Genomic DNA, 20414 nt, shown 5'->3' with positions numbered 1-20414 from the left:
AACTGTATAGGTAAGAAGCAACCCCTCATGCCATACCGAACCCGTACCTCAGAATCTATGATGGGATGACTAATACAGAGTACCATGTGACCCATTACGTCCTCGCAGTAAAGGAAAACGACCTTACCAAAGAACATGTGTCCTCCATCCTGTTAAAACTGTTCGGTGAAACCCTCACAAAGGGAGAATTGACGTGGTATTCAGAGCTATCGGCCTACTCCATAGAAATATTTGAGGAGATAGCGGACAAGTTCGTAACAGCACATGCCGGAGCCAAGAAGGCCGAAACTGGGGTAAATGACATCTTCGCCATCAGACAATCCCTAGGGGAAGGGCTGATGGACATCCTAGCCCGGTTCAACAGGGTAAGGATGACCTTACCAAATATCTTTGAAGGAATGGATGTAGTAGCTTTCCAGAACGGGTTAAACAGAGAAGGGTCGAGGGCGACCAGAAAGCTACTCAACCGACTGATGAGATTCCCACCGGCCACCTTGGACGAGATTCATAACACCTATTGTGCCGAGGTCAGAGCCAACGATGAAAACCTCAATGGGCCAACCCGATGACTCACCTTAGTGTAGTCCGAACCCAAGAGGGAACATAGGGATAATAAGAGGAGAGACTCTCCAATGCTGCGACCAGTAAGCGATCGACATCAACCCTACATCAGACCACCCGTTCCCAACTTCCACCACGACGACGTGCCCCTCTAGGCCAAGATCAGAGATCTCCAGAAGTGACTGAGGTATGGTTCCTTTACTATCTGCTCATAACTTCTGTGTGTTACCTACATATATGGTCTATGCACTTGAGAAACTCAGATCGAAGGTAAAGTGGCCATCGAAGATGAGGTCCGACTCGAACACGAGGAAGTCAGACTCCTTTTGTGAATTTCACCAAAACCAAAGGCATAAGACTAAGGATTTCCACACCCTGAGGTTAGAAGTAGTGAATCTTCTACAACAATGACACCTCAAGGAGTTGCTCAGTGACAAAGGCAAAAATACCTTAGCAAAGGGGCGAGAACGCCCAGGCCCGCCAAAACCGCCGTTCAACATGATTGTCAGAGGCAGTGATGACACCTCCATCAATGGCATCGAGTTCACTGCCACTCACAAAATCAAGAGATCAATCACCCACGATCAGTATGACAACCTCGATGAAAATGTCATCTTCGATGAGTAAGATGTTGATAGTTTGACCTTCCCTCACAATGATGAACTTGTTATTACTTTACGCATTTTTGATATTGATGTTAGGAGGATTATGGTTTACGATGGAAGTGGATCATGCATTATCTATCCTCGAGTCCTCGTACATATGCGACTCGAGGAAAAGATAGTGTCGTGCTGTATCACACTAACCAGTTTTAATAATGCAGTTGAACAAACTTTGAGCGAGACCACACTCTCCTTTCTCGCTAGTGTGGTGATGCTGGAAACCACATTCCACATCATGGACCAGGATACGTCGTACAATGCCATCTTGGGTCGGCTATGGGTACACCTCATGAGGGTAATCCCTTCCAGCATGTACCAAGTAGTTAAGTTCCCAACCCCTAGGGGATATTCAACATACGAGGGGAATAACACACATCCAGTAAATGCTAAAGGATCACCCTAGATAGTATGACCACTCAACAAAAGAAAGAAAAGATAAAAGAAGCATAACAATCATTAGGGTCGATGTCCCATCGGGTCAAAGCCAAAAACACCATTACGGATTTAGAAATGATCGAAGTTGTATGATTGACCATAAAGGACCTATAACCCACCTAGCTAGCCCCAAGTGACCCTAGCGAAAAGGCCTACATAGGTTACAAGCTCAAGGACTCAGGTAAGTTCAGTCAATTCTTAATAACTAACGCATACTTGTTTGATTTTAGCCATGCAGATATGCCAGACATCCCCAAAGAGATAGCTACACATAAGCTAAACGTCTCCCCCTAAACCCTACAGTAAGGCAGGTCCGACGAAAGTTTAACCCCGCCATCAACAAGGCCGTCCATGAAAAAGTAGAGAAACTCCTGGAAAATGGCTCTATCAGGGAGTCGAGGTACCCCAAGTGAATTGCTAATATAGTAATGGTTAAAAGAAAAATGGGAAATTGAGGATGTGCATGGACTTCACCAACCTGAACAAAGCATGCCTGAAGGATTCGTTCCCATTACCGCATATTGACACGCTTATCGATGCTATAGTGGGACACGAGTTGCTGAGATTCCTGGATGCATACTCGGGCTACAACCAAATACTTATGGATGAGGATGACTAGGATAAAACAACGTTCATCACTCATAGGGGAACGTACTGCTATAGGGTCATGCCATTTAGGTTAAAGAATGCAGGGGCTATGTACCAAAGACCGGTCACAAAGATGTTAAAAAAATAGATCGACAAGACCTTGGAAGTCTATATCGAAGATATGTTAGTTAAATCCTTGAGGGACGAGGATCACATCGACCATATGAAGGAAGCATTCGAAATACTGATGAAGTATGGGATGAAACTAAACCCCAAGAAATGTGCATTTGGCGTGACTTAGGGAAAATTTATGGGTTTCCTAGTATCACAACGCGAAATCGAGGTCAACCCAGATCAAATTAAGGCCATCGACGGGATATCAGAATACCCGACCACCAAGAAACAAGTCCAACGACCGACTGGTCTCTTCGTCGCCCTGTCCAGTTTTATCTCGAGGTCATCCGACAGATGCCAAAGATTCTTCAATGTACTCAAAAAAGACAACGGCCTCAAATGGACGCGTGAGTGCAAACAAACAGTGAAGGAGCTGATGGAATACCTATCATCACCACCCTTACTCTCAAAGCCTGAGCCCGAAGAATTTCTCCTCGTCTACCTCACCGTTTCAGAGGTAGCATAAGTGTCGCACTGGTCCGAGAAGACAAAGGTGTGCAATCTACAATTTACTATATAAGTAAGATACTTATCGACGTCGAGATGAGGTATACTCACCTCGAGAAATTGGCCATGGCCATTGTCATAGCTTCAAGAAAGCTCAGACCTTATTTCCAATGCCATCCCTTCTCAGTCGTCACCATGTTCCATTTGAAGAGCATACTGTATAAACCCGAATTGTTAGGGAGGATGGCTAAATGGGCAAGAGAGTTAAGTGAGCACGACATCACTTACCAGCCTCGCATAGCCATAAAATCACAAGTGCTCGCCGACTTCGTCGCGGATTTTAGCACCAAGGTAATGCTTAAGGCTGAAAAGGAAGCCACACAAGCTTACGGCCGAACGCAAGACCTCCAGGTCTTGCATATCGATGATGTGTCCAATTCATGCGGGTTTGGACTGGGACTTATGCTTGAAGTCCCCATCGACGAATTATAATCTATATGGTGCCAATTACTAACAATGAGACAGAGTATGAGGCAGTAATTGTAGGACTGAGGCTAGCAATCGAATATGAGGCGAGGCATCTAAGACTACGCTGCGACTCCTAGCTCATAGTTAACAAAATTTACTAGGACTTTTTAGATCAAAGAGTAGATGTTACAGAAATACTAGACCGAGATCTGCAAACTGTTACCCAAATTTGATGACTACCAGATCTCCCAGATTCCACAAACCCAGAACGTCGAGGCGTATGACCTCGCAAAATTGGTCGTTGCAACAAAAAGCATAACAAATGGGGACAAAAATATGGTGCATCTCCCCAGCTCAGCCTTAGATCACGTCGAGGTAAAATCTATAAACTTAACCCAGGACTGGATCAATTGCATTATAAATTACTTCCAGGACGGTATTCTCCCAAATGACAAAAAAAATCCAGGAAGGTGAGAATGAAAGCGGCAACAACCTCATCAACAACAAATTGTATAAAAGGACGTATGGGGACCCCTTGGCATAATGCTTGGCCCCAATCCAAACTCAACACATCCTCGAGGAAGTCTATGAAGGACATTGTGACAGTCACTTCGGTGACCGAGCACTTGTCATATACCTCATACATGCAGGATACTATAAGCCCACCATGAAGAAAGATGCTTTGGAATTCGTAAAGAAGTGCAAACAGTGCCAGAAGAACGCCCCAATAATCCAACAAGCAGGCGAACACCTCCATTCTTCTACCTCGCCATGGCCATTCATCAAATAGGGGATGGACATCGTGGGAATACTCCTACCGGGACTAGGTTACGTTAAATTCCTTTTAATTTTGACTGAAAACTTCTCTAAATAGGTGGAAGCAAGCACATTTGCCCAAATTTGTGAGCAAGAAGTAATCAACTTTATCTGGAAGAATGTCATCTGCCGATTTGGCCTGCCCAAGGAAATAAGTTGCGACAACGAACCTTAGTTTACAGAGAGGAAAATCACCAATTTTTTCAGGAAGTGCATATCAAAATAATACTCTCAACCCGTACCATCCAGTTGACAACACGCAAGAAGAATCCTCCAACAAGTCGATTTTGAACATCATGAAGAAAAGACTCGAAGATGCTAAGGGACTGTAGCTCGAAACACTCACATGAGTATTGTGGGCACACAGGACAACCCAATAAACAAGCACGGGAGAAACACTTTACTCCATAGTCTATGATTCTGAAGCAGTCATACTAGTCAAAGTGGGAGAACCCAGCCTAAGGTACACCAACGAAGCAATGACAATGACGAGAACAAAAGTTAGGATCTTGACGAAATCGAAGAACGAAGAGACATGGCGTATGTAAGAATGGTCGCATAGAAATAACAAGAAGACCACTACTATAACAGAAAAGCCAAGGTACATTTACTCAAAGTCTGGGAATACGTTCTCAAGGCCAAGACCCAAGAAGGAAGAGACTCTCTAGAAGGGAAATTAGGAGCCAATTGGGACGGACCGTACAAAATCGTAGGTAAGGCAGACAAGGGGTCATTCCAACTGGAGACATTGGAAGGAAAGATACTACCAAACAATTAGAATATCAGCAACCTCAAGTAATTCAACTTATGAAAAACAAGGAATGCTCCGTAAGTTATACTCTTTTTCCCTCACTTGAGTTTTGTCCCACGGGGTTTTCTCAAGGAGGGTTTAACGAGCCAACGGGTGGGGCATTTCGAGGTTGAGTAGGTGGGGATGGACGCATTTCATTGCCCCACTCCTCAAGAATATCTAAATCCAACAATGAAGGGACTAGATATACTGGGATTGAAACGCCAGCCAACACCCAAAATATGTAATTTTCTCAAAAAATGCCTTAGGGCGAAGTGATGTAATCAACACAATGTGATTAAAATGAATGAGATACATGTTTGTTAGAACGGTTCTCCTAAGTCTCTCAATTAAGATGTATGTTCGATCAACTCGAACAAAACTCCTCGGTGCTTGGCCACATCTCAACTAAGAAGATGTACGTTCGACCAACTCGAACAAAACTCCTTGGCCCTTGGCCATATCTCAATTAAGAGGATGTATGCTCGACCAGCTCGAACAAAACTCCTCTCCCCTTCGCCACGTCTCAACTAAGAAGACGTACGTTCAACCAGCTCGAAAAACACTCCTCGGCCCTTGGCCACATCTCAATTATGAGGACGTACGCTCGACCAAATCGAACAAAAACTCCTGGGCTCTTGGCCATATCCCAATTGAGAGGACGTACATTCGACCCGTTCAAACAAAACTCCTCGGCCCATGGCCACTCTACACCTACACAAAGGGCACTCACTCAAACCGTTTGACTAGAATTCCTTGGCCCCACGACCATCACAACCCAAGAAGTAACAACAAAAAGGAAAGAAATACATAAGTACATCCAAAACCACAAAGACGAAAAAAAGCTATTTAAAAGCACACTACCACTGAACAAAAAATATGCAAGGATAGAAAAGGTAGGCATCAAACAAAAGTTAACTTTAACATTTAGATAAGATTCTTTACAAAGGCGCATGAATATGCCAACAAAAAAGGAAAGAATAGAACAAGGGGCTAAACAAAATTAAGCACGGAACACCTAAAAACTGCCTTCGCCTTGATCTCTGCCACATGCTTCATCATGATCTCGACCAAAAGCAGAGTCACACGAGGCGCTATCTTCAAGATCAGGAAGATCTTCTTCTCCATCACCCTCTGAGTCATGCTAAGGGGTGTCAGGGTTGTAACCGCAAGCCAACTGGGCATCACGACCTTTTATTAGAGCCTCCTCCAAGGTATTTTCATAAACGAAGCCCGTCTGGCCTAAATCTCAGACCATATCTACCTGAGCCTCAACAAGAATCCACTCTTCGTACTGTTCTCGTGGAATGGGCTGGAACTCAAAGGCACGTGATGTCACGACCCAAACCGTAGGGCCACGACAGGCACCCGGTGCCTAACTCAATCGAGTACTAACGTAACGTATCCTTCTTATCATATTATCATTGGTAAATGAACCAGAAATAACGTCATGAGATAACTAGAAGTAAACATAAGAGAATACTCGATATGGGATGGCCCAACATGATATAGAATCTTATGCATGTGACATATGGGCCTATAAAGCCGACATGATCATTTGTATACTCAAAACATAGGCCGATAAGGCCATACAAGTATCCATATATATGACAGCTATCTACAAGCCTCTACGACTACATAAGTGTCATAAGGTTTGATATATGGCCCCACCATACCAATCAATACATGTCCAAATCATACTGACTAGATAGGCAACTCCGTAACAAGTGGAGTGCACCAACACCTTTCGCTGAGCTGATAACCTACTAGGTGGACTCTCAACATGTCTATCGGGACCTGCGGGCATGAAACGCAATGTCCCCAGGTAAAAGGGACATCCGTACAAATAAAGTAACGAGTATGTAAAGCATGACAGTAGTATATAAAAGACATGAAATAAACATAGAGTAAATAACTCAACCTGTAATTCCGAATAGCTCTGTGAATCATGAAAAAATTATTATGTCATGCATATGCGTATAAATGCCATACTATGCATAGGTATATGCGTACATAACGTCATCAAGCCTCTAAAGGGATCCCATCATATCATCTCATCATCTCATCCACTATGGGCGAAATCATCAACGTATACCAGCTAATCAGGTGGTGGTGCATATATAACGCCATAACCTTTTCCCATATCCCATATACATATAATATATGCATATATAACGCTATCTGGTCATGGGTCAATGTACATGTATAAATGAATGCAATACCTAATGAAGTAAGTCAGTAAGATTTCTCGGAATGTCATAAGATCAATATGCCTTCGGATAAACTTTAGAAACTTACGTATTTTTCTAATACCCATGAACAGAAGATATAATAATATGACACATGGGGAATCAAGAACATAGGCACCCCTAGTACTTCTATGAATATAGTCATTTATGAAAGTTTCGCGTTTGCACATTTCGTTTGTATCATATGGATCATTCCAAAAGGAAAGAATGGATAGACTTAACATACCTTAACTCCATTGAGTCCTTAATACGTTTCAATCAATTCTTTAAACAACTCAACTCAATCTACCATAGCATAAGGAGATTCAAAATCAGTGTTGAGTAAAGGATAAGTCCGCAACTTAAACTAGTAGCTCGTTTATGTAAATTTGGGCAGCATCTCCCCTATAACAAGAGCCTCCTCCAATACCATATACCAACAACAATTACCAGATAAATCCAGCAATACATAATTATCAATAGCAAGACACCATATAACAACAACAAGTCACAACTACTTCACGACGAGCTACAAGTCCAATTGGAATCTGTATACCCCATACCACCCTTTATAGATTTCTTACTTTAACTTACTAGTATCATTAACATGATAATGAAGTCATTCATCAATGATTCCAGCCTTATACCATATATTTATAACAAAGAAAATAATCCACAACTCCAAGTATCTTCAATTGGCAACTTTATTCACTAGTTCATGTCTAGTCCATCCATTTAACTTAATCAATATAAAGATAACCTTAAGCACATGAAAGAGCACAATATACATACCTACTACAGTAGTTTAAAGAACAAATCTAAGTTATATTTATCTTACAACAACCCTCAATGGCAATACAACGTCATAGAAGTGACTTAGGCTAATCTTCACTATCAATCTCAAGTTTCGTATGCTTCTTTCACCAATTAACTTGATAAACATATAGATATGAATAACAACAAAAACCATATCATAATCAAGTTATTTTTCCCATTTTCCAGCCATTTATAGTTCTTGGAAACAACCTTTCCAAAACAGTCCATTAAAACCCATAACATCTCAAACTATTTCAAGTCTCCTCTTGTAGTATTTTGCTCAAATAATGTAACCAACACACAAACAAATTCAAGTACATGTAGTAGGATTTTATACTCACCTTAAACAGTATAAAAAACACGAAATTTCAGCCGTGCACATCCCACAACTATCCTCAATAACACCACAACACTATAGGTGTTGTATTCTCTTCTTGAATCAACTTTTGGTGTTCAAGTTGGTGTGTAAACACTTGTAGTTCGCCTTGAAAATCTAATATATATGAATAAGGGACTGATTATTACCTTAATAAACAAGAACAACACGAAATATGAGGTTACTTACCTTTGAAGAACCCTCCAAAATAGCCACAAGACGAAGAACTACGATCTAGCAAGCACCACTGGATTTCTAGCGTTGGATTCATGTTTTTATCTTAGGTTCTCACCCTAGAATCATGAAGGAACCATTGGAGAGCATTTAGGAACTGTTTTGGACCAGAAAAATGAGATAAAACTACGGAGAATTGAGTTAAATACAAGCTGGAATTTCCCCCCGACTTTGTGGGTCCCATGGGTGCTGCTTGTGCAGTCTCGCACAAACGCGAATATATCTCTACTCCGATATCATATCGACAAACAGTTAAATGTGTTAGACAATAGACCTAAATACCTTCAATGTGGAATATAAGATTTCCCAAAAATACATAATAAGGGTTACGAAATGTATTACTCAAAAAGCTTCATTACAAGGAAAATCCTTAGTCGGTTTTTCCGCAACTTAAATCCGATTTTCCCCAAATTTTATATTTCATATCCAAACATCATATATAGTCATATCATGACTTCAAAATTATTTAAATCATGATTAACAAGTCTCATATTCATCTTAACTTAGTTAAGACTTCGGTAAACCTTTTTTATCCTTGTAGAACGATTTCGTCTTTTTTGAGCTTACATTAGATAATCCTAATGACAGTGACGTCTTAAGTACGGGGTGTAACAACATGTCCTCTTAGAAATATTTGTCCTAGAATGATAACTCTTAAAGGCTTGCGAAAATAGGACGTAACATCATTAAATCACTTTCTATACTTTCAAAGAGGATCTCATTTTCAAGCTTAAAGCAATTGACTTACGACGTACTTTCACGTACAGGAACATGGGGTGTAACACGTGAAATGGAAGACCGTTCAAGAAACTCAACATTCTCATTCACCGCAGCAGAAGATCGCTCATGCAATTTGGCATTCTCATTCTCCAGTTCGCCAATCCTCTCCTCAAGCCGAGCCTATTTAGCATCAACCGTCGACTGAATGTTATCCCTATCAGCACAGAGACTTCTATTCGCCAGCTTGAAAAGGGAAACTCTCCTCCGAGCTTGTCTCTAAGAAGACTACGCCTCTTCCAACAGTTTTTTCTTATCAGCTACCTCCCTCATAAGCCCGTCCACTTTGAACTGACACTCATTCAACTGATCCTATAGCTGGTCGACCTAGCTCTAGAGATTGTGACACTGAGCCTCAACGCCCCTACTTAGCTCAAGCTCCTCATCCTTCCTCTTCAACATTTCTTTCAGGGAACTGAGCTGCTCCACAGATTCGAGCAACTCTTCGTCCTTCTTTTTCAGCTCCCCCCTCAGGACGGTCACATCACCCCCTCATGAAGCCTCCTCTTAGCCTCCTTGTACCGCCCTTGGTACTCCTCAAACTTCATCCTTATTTTGTAGTAAACCTGCTTCCGCCTTTGATCTCCGTACACTCTCGATCTCCTGGATAACGACCTATACGTAAAGGAAAATAGAGGAAATAAGGTAAGATTCAAAAGTGAACCAAAGCCAAAAAAAGGAAAATGACTTACCCTGAAAGCAAGGCCGAAAATGCTCTTAGATAGAGTGTTGTCACTCAACTCCCCAGGAATTTGATGCTCCACATCGAAACAGAAAGGGATGAAAGCCTGAATCACGACCTCAGTATTTTTAAGTAGGTCATGATATACCGGGATCGTGATCGTCCTCGACCCTCCTTCTACTCTCACCTCAATTTGAGTCGTCCCGCTATCAATCATCTCATCCTCTTCGGGATCGAATTCAGAGTGAGACTCATCTCCAATGGACTCAGCCCGCTCATCGCATTGCTCGACCGATAATTTGTCCTTTCCTTTATCAGTCGGGGAAGCCACATGAGCTTGTTCGGAAGATGGAGTCTCCTTGCACCAAGGAAGTGCAGGATCATCGGAAGAGGCATTCATGACGGCCTCATTCCCTTCAAAATAACGGATCATCAGGATCATCTAGGGTCACACCTACATCCCCCACGACCAAAGACATCCTTCACCTTAGCCTCGAGGAAGGCTTCAGACAAGTCAACCACCCCTGGTATACTAGCTCCCCCATCTACGACCCTCCTCTTTTGGGGCCTCATGTTTGTGCCGCGCAGGGAAACGTCATCATCCACAACCTGGGAAGAAGCTGGGGGGAAGAGCAAACACAATAGTCAAACCAGAGGCAGGAGTAAATAAGGTGACATCACTGATTTACCTGAAAGAAGGTGTCGGCACCAGGTTCTTCTTGACAGCCTTCTTGGAAGGACCTATTAAGAAGCACAAAGTTAAACGCAATGAGATCGACGAATATGAATGCAACATCAACTAAAGACGACGTACCCATATTACCTCTTGAGGGGGAATCAATATGTATTTTTGCCAAAGCTAGGCTAGTCCCGGATCCCCGCAGTATGAGGAAGGACATGCTTGACCTAGTTAGCAAGGTGAGACACCAATTGGAGGTTCCGAGCAGTAGCTCTAGAACAGGAAGGATCCAATCGCAAAATCAAACACACATGATCATAGAAAGGAACATGAGCGAGTAGAAACACTTACGGGCACGGTTCCAAGCCTCCGGGAAGTCCGTGACATCATCCATAAAGGACTCGGTCAAGACAAAGAAAAATTCAAGCCAAAACTACCGACTACCCTTGACATCCATCTTAACGACCATGGATTTGCTTCCACGGTGGCGAACGTTCAACATAGTTCACCGGTAGAAGCTACAGGTGCACGAAGTGCCGTAGAGTAATCTCGACGCCGGTCAACTTGACAAAATTAGATAGAATCATGATTATTTTATACATCAAGGGCACGAGTTTGGCTGGACAGACTCGGTAATGGCGTCAGAATTCCTCCACCAAAGGGAAAGAGGAAAAGAATAGCCGATGGTGAAGAGGTAGGCATCCAAGGTATAGTACCCTGGACAGTGAGTGTACACGTCATCATCGCCCGCATGTACGAGATCCACTTGGTCGGAAATGCTATATTCTGCCCTAAATTCTTCCAAACTCTTCGCCATTAAAGAAGACCGGAAAGCCTCAACCACCCCTCCGGCTGTCGTTGCAAGTCCGGTTTCGCGTCAGGATTGCGTGGAACTATGTCATCCACCGAGGGAAGAACCTATGCTTCAACAGCGGCGGCGTGTCTCCCCCACAGATGGAGGACGTAACAACTAGTAGGGTGGTCAGAACCCCCTTATTCATACTGAGGTCATCTCCGCCATGAGCGCCGGAAAGAGAGCTAAACATGTTTACGAAGAAATAGAAAAAGGGTGAAAGCAAGTTAAGTAAATGGAAGAAAAAATAGTAATTAATTGGCAAAGCAAAGAGGTTTGAGAGAAAATGAAGAATAAATTCAAATTAGTGGTGATAAAAGGTTGGACCTCGGGATTCGAAGCGACTCATCAAGATGGCAGCCGCAGTCAAAACAACATAGCCAATCCGAAAACTACGCGTGTTCTGACGTGAATCATTGGGTCACTATGATGCCTGATGTCACGTCTCAGCCACGTCAGGTTCTCTCCAAAGGTCACTCGGGAAAACCAAGACGACATATATTTGAAATATGTGTCTCTCATAACGCTACGTCGTCCGCCTCTGACGATGACCACATCCATCATTATCCGTTTATCCAACTTGTCCCTAAGGATGACCTCGACAAGCGGAGGGACTAACTGTATGGGTAAAAACTTCATATGACATATTTGACCCAGTCAACTATAATAAAGTCTACGACAGTGGTGGCGCGTCGAGATGACTCCAAAAGGTCGAGTCAAAGGTGAAGGATAAAGCGGTGCCGAGGTCGAACTGGCTTGGCAGAAGACGAGGACGAGCATCCATTCTCAGCTTGAAAGGACGACCAACTTTAGAATTTAGATTCCCATGTGCCCTTATAAATAAGAATAGATGTAGATTAGAAAAGGGATTGGACTTTTTGTAAAGAATTTCACCAACATTCTGTGTACAAGATTCTCACTTTATTGAATAGAAATAAAGCATGACTTTACACTTTCCTTATTTTATCCCTCTTCTCCCGATCTAAGATTGTTTATCACCATTCATCATTATCAGAAAAACATTCAAGGAACTCATCTTTGTCGGGTTATCTTTGTCTCATTTACTATTTGATAGTCATTTATTGTCCTCATTTATATTTTCATGTCATTATTGCTCCCTTATTATCCCAAGTTGTCGTCTTTAATGTTATACGTTAAATACTCGCCGTAAAATACTAGATTTATTTTTGGATATTAATATTGACTATGATTAATCCTATTTTTCAAAAAATCTAATTGTAAAAAACCCAAATCTATTTTTTGGGTCATACACCTATGTTGAATTGAATTTTTTTTGTTAATATTAGTATTAATTTGATTTTGGTTTGAACTTCATTTGAGTTACTAACATCTATGAGCTTTAAAACTTAGGGCAAAATACAAGATTGGCCGGTCGATCAAAACACATTACATTCACTAGTCAAAAAGTGAATATGATATGTATATTTTTATATATTATATGCATATATATAAAAATATATATTTTACCGGCTATTATTTTTTAGAGCGACAAAAAAATTATATTTCTCTAAAAATTATTGGACTATTCAAAAATTCTATGTCCAAACTTGAAATAATATGTTAAAAGACAAAAACTATGAAAAATATAAGAAATAGTTATAAATTACATTACAAGAAATAATTTTAAAAATTGAATACATGTAATGCCGGGTTGGTTTAGTTTCAGTTTGATTTTTTTAATATTTAAAACTATATCAAACCAATTGTAACTGAGTTGTTTTTTCTTCAATATCAAATCAAATCAAATTGAATCACTAATTGAATTTTTTTCAATGTAACTCGGATTATCGATTTAATGTGATTTGTCGATTTTCTCGGTACATTCCTATAAAGGATGTCATATGTTCTAGTAAGAAACGACATGTAAATACGTAATAGATTGGAACTATTGTTTTTGGTTTCCCACCCAGAGTCCGTTGCACATATTGGAGCTCGACTATATCTGAATTTGCGTTGCGTAGGGCCCGATTCGAGGAGAAGCGCTCCCTACCAAGGATTTTTCCATACCCAGGGCTCGAACCCAAAACCTTTAGTTAAGGGAAGAATAGTCTCATTCACTGCACCTTATCCTTTGGTGGTAGATTGGAAACCTCTTGAAAATAATGTAACGAGTAAAACTAGAAAATTGACATCCGTATACTAAAATCAGTAGCGGAGCCAGAATTTTCGTTAAGGGGTGTCAAAATATATAAAAGTAAACATACTAGGAAATTAAGGGGAGTCAATACATAGTATATATACATATATTTTTTTACCTAGCTACACAGTGTATTGTTTCCGCAAAGGGATATCATTTGATACCCCTTCCTATAAGGTGGCTCCACTGACTAAAATTACCGACATATAAATTAAGTTTTGATAATAAACCAACATCACTTACATTGAATCTTCTTGAAAAATATATCTTTTTAGCCGATCTAAAAAATAATAGCCGATAAAATATATATTTTATATATATAATACATATTTTTATATACTTTTTAGGTAGGGAATATAATTAGTTTCGATCGACCGGCCAATTTTTGTATTTCTTCCTTGAGTCTTGTGGAAGTTTCTCGGACAGAAGTTTGCTGGGGAAGCTGCCATTACTGAGATAAATATAGACGTTTGGTAATGTTTCACTTTGGCTAAAACTAACACGAAACCACATTACCACATGCATGTGCTGCCAGCCGTGAGTGTGGAAATCTTCTCGTTTGGGTTTGGAGCATATTGTGAGCAATGAATAGACATCTGACTGAAAGTTTGAAACATTTATCAATCCGTACCCTAATTAACTGATTTTATCGAAAAAATTATTTTTTGGGGCCAAGAGATTAATAGCTAGATCTCGAATCAACTTATTAGTCTTATTGTGTATGTCACTATTAAGGATAAGAACAAAGATCTGTATTTGTTTATAAATTTTAACTGGCGCTGGCTATTTAAGTGCACTATTTATTAATAAAAATATAGTTTTTCAATTAAGCATATATGTATCATTGTTCTATCTACGAGTAATAATTAAGCAAATTTGACTAGATATAGTTTCTATACTATTGATTAGTATCTTCTCCGCGTATATATCCATTAGTATCTTCTCCGCGTATATATCCATGCAATAATTAATTGCTTTGGCTTGCATTGACTTGTTTTTAGAACAAGAAGCATCAAATTGAATAGTGACACATCTCTCTATTTGATTAATCACAGATAAACTCAATTCCTTAAATTTTACAAGTTCAAATTCTCCAATTGCTCATATACATAGTGACATTAATTAGGATGCAAATTTAAGTTCATTAACGTTACTTTTGGTGACCTACATATGGGCATGGCTGCAATGCGCAAAGATCATTTTTAGCCCGCGGCCGAAATTATTTATATTCGGTAGCCGTAAAAATATTTAAAATTTGTATAATTTTTGTATATAATACAGAAATGTGTGTGTGTATTGTGTGTGTATATATATACACACATTTTTCGGCTACTATTTCGAGAACGACTATATAGTATCACTTTTTCTACATTTTACTTCAAGCAACTTACTTTTTCTTGTCTTAAATTCCAATAATTCCAACTGTTTTGCACCTAACTCAACTTTGAAATAATAATCATTTAGTCGATCAAACTGTCAAAAAAAAGTTACATTTATTCTATTACAATCAAAAAGTACCTTCAAGTGAAAAAGAAAATCTAGAAGAACACATTTTTTATAAACTAAAAAAAAAGAAGAGACAAATATCCCGCCGAAGAGGGACTTCATTGTTTACAATTCAAACACAACCCTTAACGATGATAGATCCAGTGGACGCTCGAGCTCGTGCTGTATTCAAATTCTAGATTCACCTCTGACCTCGAGTAAGACGTTACCTTCTCTTGTTCTTACTTCCAAGCAACAAACTGAAGTAAAACAAAACCCTAAAGAAAAACCCCCATGCAATAGTAATCCACAAGCAACCCCACATACTTAACTCAGTAATCCCTTGTTGTACCAATATATCAGCTCCAGTAGTCACACAAGTAGATCCAGTAATCTTGACATTCAATGTATTACTCATTGTACTCAACAACTTCTCTTTCAAAGCAATTGGCACTGATCCAAGTGGTGAATTATCAAACATTTGAATTCCCTTAACAAAACATTTTGTTGGATCATCAAATTCATTTTGTAATACAGCTTCATATGGATACTTCACTAAGGAAAGATAGTGAAACCATATCCAATAAGGTGGGATTCGATCGCGATTCATAAAAAATCCAGAGAAGAGCAAGAAATAGGCAAGAATTGCCACAACAATTGTGTATCCTAGCATAACACTAGGTACAACTCCAGAAAGGAATGTGACAAATGAATTTCCAGCCCAAAAAGAGGCTAAAATTATCCCAAAATAGAACAAGAAACCAGAAAATCCACCATCAAGTCCAACTGCCCAAAAAGTTATAGCAGCAAATGCAAATGATAGGAAAATCAATGCTGGTAAAGAAACCAAAGCATGAGATAGACAATAAGAAGATCTCCTATATGCATTATAAGCTGTTTCCCTCATAAAAATGTACCTTTCTTGTAGAAAAACAGGCAATGCATCAGCACAAGTATAGAAAGTTGTTGACATTGCAAATGCAAAAAAACCAAGTCTTTCTTGAACACCTTTAGGTGAATTGTCAAGTTGCCAAAACATGGTAGCTAAGATGAACCCCGTGACAACGATTGCACCTAAACGAATGCCAAATAGCTCGGGCACCCTCCACGAATTAGTAAACGATCTCTTGGACAACGTAGTCATTTCGATCCAAAAGGGATTCGCGTATGTAGGAACCATTGAAGCAGGGGAAGTGTGATCACTTGTTGTTCCTGAAACCAATTTACCTCTTGAAATGCTTGCACTTATTGCTTCCTTCAATGATAATCCATGTGTTGGAGTTACTATTTCACAATTTTGATTGCTCTGCCTTTTTGTATTTTGCCATGTTTTATTGAACTCAACCAAACTTTTTGTCCCTCCTGGGGATCCTTCTAGCTCACGAATTAAATCCAGGGCGAACTCTGTCCGATTTTCATTATCTGGTATCGGATGACCAAAATCAGCAAAGAAATGTGGAAGATTCATAGGGGATCCACTATAAACAGTTTGTCCACGGGACAAGAAAAGCATACGATCCAATAAACTAAGAATTCTATAACTTGGCTGATGAATTGACATGATCACAATACTTCCACTTTGAGCAATTCTTTGAAGAACTTTCACTACCATGTATGCACTAGTGGAATCAAGTCCTGAAGTTGGTTCATCGAGAAACAAGATGATGGGGTCATGAATAATATCAATTCCTATGGAAACTCGTCGTCGTTCGCCCCCGGACACTCCACGATGACCCTGTTGGAAATATAATTAGACCTCTATAACAATCATTCTTTATAACAACATTTCATTATAATGGCTAAGTTTTATTTGAAATCGGTCTTTAATGTTATATTATATTATATGCTTTATATAACAACATTTCACTATAATGATCTAATATAGCACCTATATATATGTGAGTCTAGTGTACTATTTTGTAAGAGTGAAATTTATCGTTATATTATCAATATGCATGTTTATTTTCCCTTCCATACTCTATGTGCCTCAAGAGAAATAAAAGATTTGATAATCCAATCAAATAATATTAGAACTATGGTCGAGAAAAAGTAACAATATCTACTCGAATATCACAGTGAAAGTGTGTTGAATCAAGAATAGACCGTAAACGTCTTTATTATGAACGCTTTATTCTGTCTACACCTATGAAAGCTAAGCCAGACAACAGCTAACTATTGCGATGCAAAGAGCTCTACTTAGAGAAATAGAATGAGCGTGTGAGTCTAGTTTACTATTTTGTAAGAGTGGAATTTATCATACTCTTATATTATTAGTATGCTTTTCATGATATTGGATGTTTACTGATTCTATTTATTTGAATGCGCTCTATATTTATCAAGTTCGTAAACTCAAAATTGTGATTATAATAATTTATGAAAAGCTTACGTACCTCATCACCTATGATAGTTTTTGCAGCATTTCGTAACCCTAGTTGATCAATCAAAGCTTGTACTCTCATTTTCTTCTTTGATTTGGACAGAGTACGAGGAAGTCTGAATTCAGCAGCAAACATTAATGTTTCTTCAACTGTTAACATTGGATATAAAAGATCATCTTGCATGACGTATGCTGAAATTACTTTCAACAATCTTGAATCCAGTGGCTCCCCATTTAACGTTATAGTTCCTTTCAAGCTTTCTTTTGCAATCCGATTAGCTAACCCGTCGATGAGTGTCGATTTTCCCGAGCCTGACGCGCCTAGAACGGCGACGATTTCTCCGTCACGCGCCTCGCCGGAGATGTTGTCGAGGAGCACTTTTGTTCTCGTGAACAAGTTTTCTCCGGGAACAGGCTCTCCGGTGGCTGCGGCGGTTCCGGCGACGGGTTGCCGGAATAACGTCGGGAAAGTCATTTTACGACGGACTTTTACGCTGTATGTGAGGTTATTGAAGGAGAGTACAAATGGAAGAGAGTTTTGTTGAATGCCTGGATCACTCATATCAAGAACTTGGTGTACCGGAGTTTCGTCGCCGGTGACTTCCTTTCTGACATCGCCCACGCGCTTCAATAACTGACCAAGGGTCGGTGAACTGTACGCGCTGGCCTGTGACATTTCCATGGGTTGTACTCTTTGATCATAAAATTGTACACTTTCTCCCCCTTGCAATGTATTCTCCGCTACTATCCGTGACATTTGTTACCACTCTGACAGTGTGAAATTTTTTTATCGAAACCCTCAATTGAAATATTTAATTCCGTCACTTGAGATGCTCAGTTGAATTCTTAACCTTTATAGGAAGACGGGTTATTCTATAATTTGTGATAACATTTTTGGTAAGACAGAATTTGAGAGCACTGAAATGAAATGGGAAGAATTTTGTGGGAACTTATAATGGAAATGTGAATGATATATAGTTTTTGAGACTAATGTTATGTAGTAGATTGGAAGTAGGTAAGCAGTTTGTGTGTGAAATAGAGACTGAATGGATTGTCTAAAACAATTTCAAACTCTTGTATTTCTCTTCAAGAAAAGCAAAAGAAGCTGGCCTACTGCCTGTTCTATGATGTGTTACTATATATAGAGATTTTGATTTATGATTTTGATATCTAATTAATTTAATGTTCATATTCCGTATTAAATTCTTGGGTCATGGTGGGGTAGGGTTTAGCGTTTAAGAGGAGGATATCCTATTTTATTACTAACACCATATATATATATATACACGTATTTTATTTGAATCATTTTTCAGACTTGAGGGTGAGTGGGGTTCGTAAAAAATTACCGCAATTGGTGTTCAATGAATGCAAGATATGATTAAGTGATAGGTAGTCTCACTTTAATTTTTAACTGCTAATATTAAATTACTTTATTTGGTGTAAATTCCGTATAAGGATAAATATTTATTGTTTTGGAGGAAGAGATTAATATAACTATCACTATCTTGCAATCTTGATATAAAATCAATGCATATTAAAGTTTTAGGGATGAGGGTTTGGGAGGTGGGTTAGGGTTTAATTAAAGGATCCTCATTAAAATTTGTCAACCTAAAAGATTGTTAATATGATTTCCTAAAATTTGCTAAATAAAGAAAAAATATGTATATAATAGAATATGATCACGCATGGTATATTATTAATTCATATCATATTCTTGGCCCTAATAGTTGGGTTTTTTTTTTTTTGTGTGTGTGGGGGGGGGGGGGGGTGTAATGTTTAAGAGGAAGATATTCTGAAAATGTTGTTAAAACGAGGCTTAGTATAAGAATATTGAATTAATTAAATTGTGGTGAGAGCGGACTTGAGATAGGTAGTCAGGTGACCTAAATCTCCTAATCCTTTTTATCTACACGTTTGGCTTTGTTGGTATGGGCGTTGGGGGTTGGGGTGCATAGCGGCGGAATTCAACATACATATATATATATATATATATATATATATATATATATATATATATATATATATTAAGAAATTCAATAAAAATTTATAAATATCTACTGTAAATTTAATTATTATTATATATTAACTTAAAATCGTTATAAAAATTTATAAACTTTAAATCATATTTACATTAGGATAGATTGTGTATATCACACTTCTTGGAGTACAGTCCTTTCTCGAATTCTACATAAATACGCGATGCTTTGTTGCATCAGGGGAGGGATTGGACGTTTTGGAGGACACGTGGGTGGATGTTATTTGAGGAAGATGAGCAACATGAATTATATTCGAGGGGGGTTTGTTCTGTACATGCCAGGTTTCTTGGGTCTTACGGAAGTAGGTATAGATGGTTATCTACTGTTTTGCCAAATATTATTGGTGGAAAAATGCGGCAGGGATGATGATTATGATCTCATACAATCCATTCCGGGTGACCCGATGAATTTTGTGGCCTAAAGCTAAATATTATAAGGGGCCTTAACTTTTTAAATTTATTTATTTATTTATTTAAAGTTCATTTTTCTAGCTTTTCTTAAATACAAAGTTCTTAATAACTTACTTATACTCGTACTAATAAGTATTTTTCAATTGGCAATATAACTAATCCACTTAACTTTTCTTGAGACATTATTGATCTTAGGTAAGATTTTAATAATTTTAATTTTGAAAACTTCTTTCCAATTAAGCAACGGTAACATGAGTTATTAATATTATTCCATAAGCAATATAGGCATTTGGAAAAGAATCAAATCTTTTTATTTGATTGAGTGTATCAATTAAACATCTATCTTCTAATTGTACTATTTT

The 20414-nt window shown here is 39.0% G+C and overlaps 1 protein-coding gene and 1 long non-coding RNA gene across 5 annotated transcripts; both read right to left on the bottom strand.

The window, feature by feature from the left end:
- Nucleotides 1-7019: 7019 nt before the first annotated feature.
- LOC108948645 (uncharacterized) lies at nucleotides 7020-12182 on the bottom strand. 4 transcript variants are annotated; one of them, XR_004512278.2, is made up of 4 exons: nucleotides 10878-12090; nucleotides 10065-10795; nucleotides 9351-9987; nucleotides 7020-8654 (listed from the first exon to the last, which is right to left on the bottom strand). It is a non-coding gene; the product is annotated as an uncharacterized lncRNA (long non-coding RNA). The 4 variants fall into 4 exon arrangements; XR_011415966.1 differs by lacking the exon at nucleotides 7020-8654 and having other exon boundaries at nucleotides 8760-9987; nucleotides 10878-11006; nucleotides 11085-12182; XR_011415967.1 differs by lacking the exon at nucleotides 7020-8654 and having other exon boundaries at nucleotides 8760-9987; nucleotides 10878-10960; nucleotides 11085-12173.
- A 3000-nt stretch (nucleotides 12183-15182) lies between these two features.
- LOC104116968 (ABC transporter G family member 6) lies at nucleotides 15183-18720 on the bottom strand. The gene is made up of 2 exons (XM_009627929.4): nucleotides 17620-18720; nucleotides 15183-16964 (listed from the first exon to the last, which is right to left on the bottom strand). The coding sequence occupies exons 1-2, from the start codon at nucleotides 18361-18363 to the stop codon at nucleotides 15456-15458; spliced, it is 2253 nt and encodes a 750-aa protein (XP_009626224.1). The 5' UTR covers nucleotides 18364-18720; the 3' UTR covers nucleotides 15183-15455.
- Between the last annotated feature and the right edge of the window lie 1694 nt (nucleotides 18721-20414).

The sequence above is a fragment of the Nicotiana tomentosiformis genome, chromosome 5 (assembly GCF_000390325.3).
Source record: "Nicotiana tomentosiformis chromosome 5, ASM39032v3, whole genome shotgun sequence".
NCBI classification, from domain to species: domain Eukaryota; kingdom Viridiplantae; phylum Streptophyta; class Magnoliopsida; order Solanales; family Solanaceae; genus Nicotiana; species Nicotiana tomentosiformis.
The sequence above is the reverse complement of the archived record's forward strand: the minus strand, read 5'-3'. Positions and strand labels throughout refer to the sequence as shown.

Bases quoted from the DNA above. Each gene is read 5' to 3' on its own strand.
- LOC104116968 (XM_009627929.4), bottom strand. From the start codon at position 18,363: ATGTCACGGATAGTAGCGGAGAATACATTGCAAGGGGGAGAAAGTGTA. The intron at 16,965-17,619 runs GTACGTAAGCTT...TATTTCCAACAG, and splicing joins AAACTATCATAGGTGATGAG to GGTCATCGTGGAGTGTCCGG.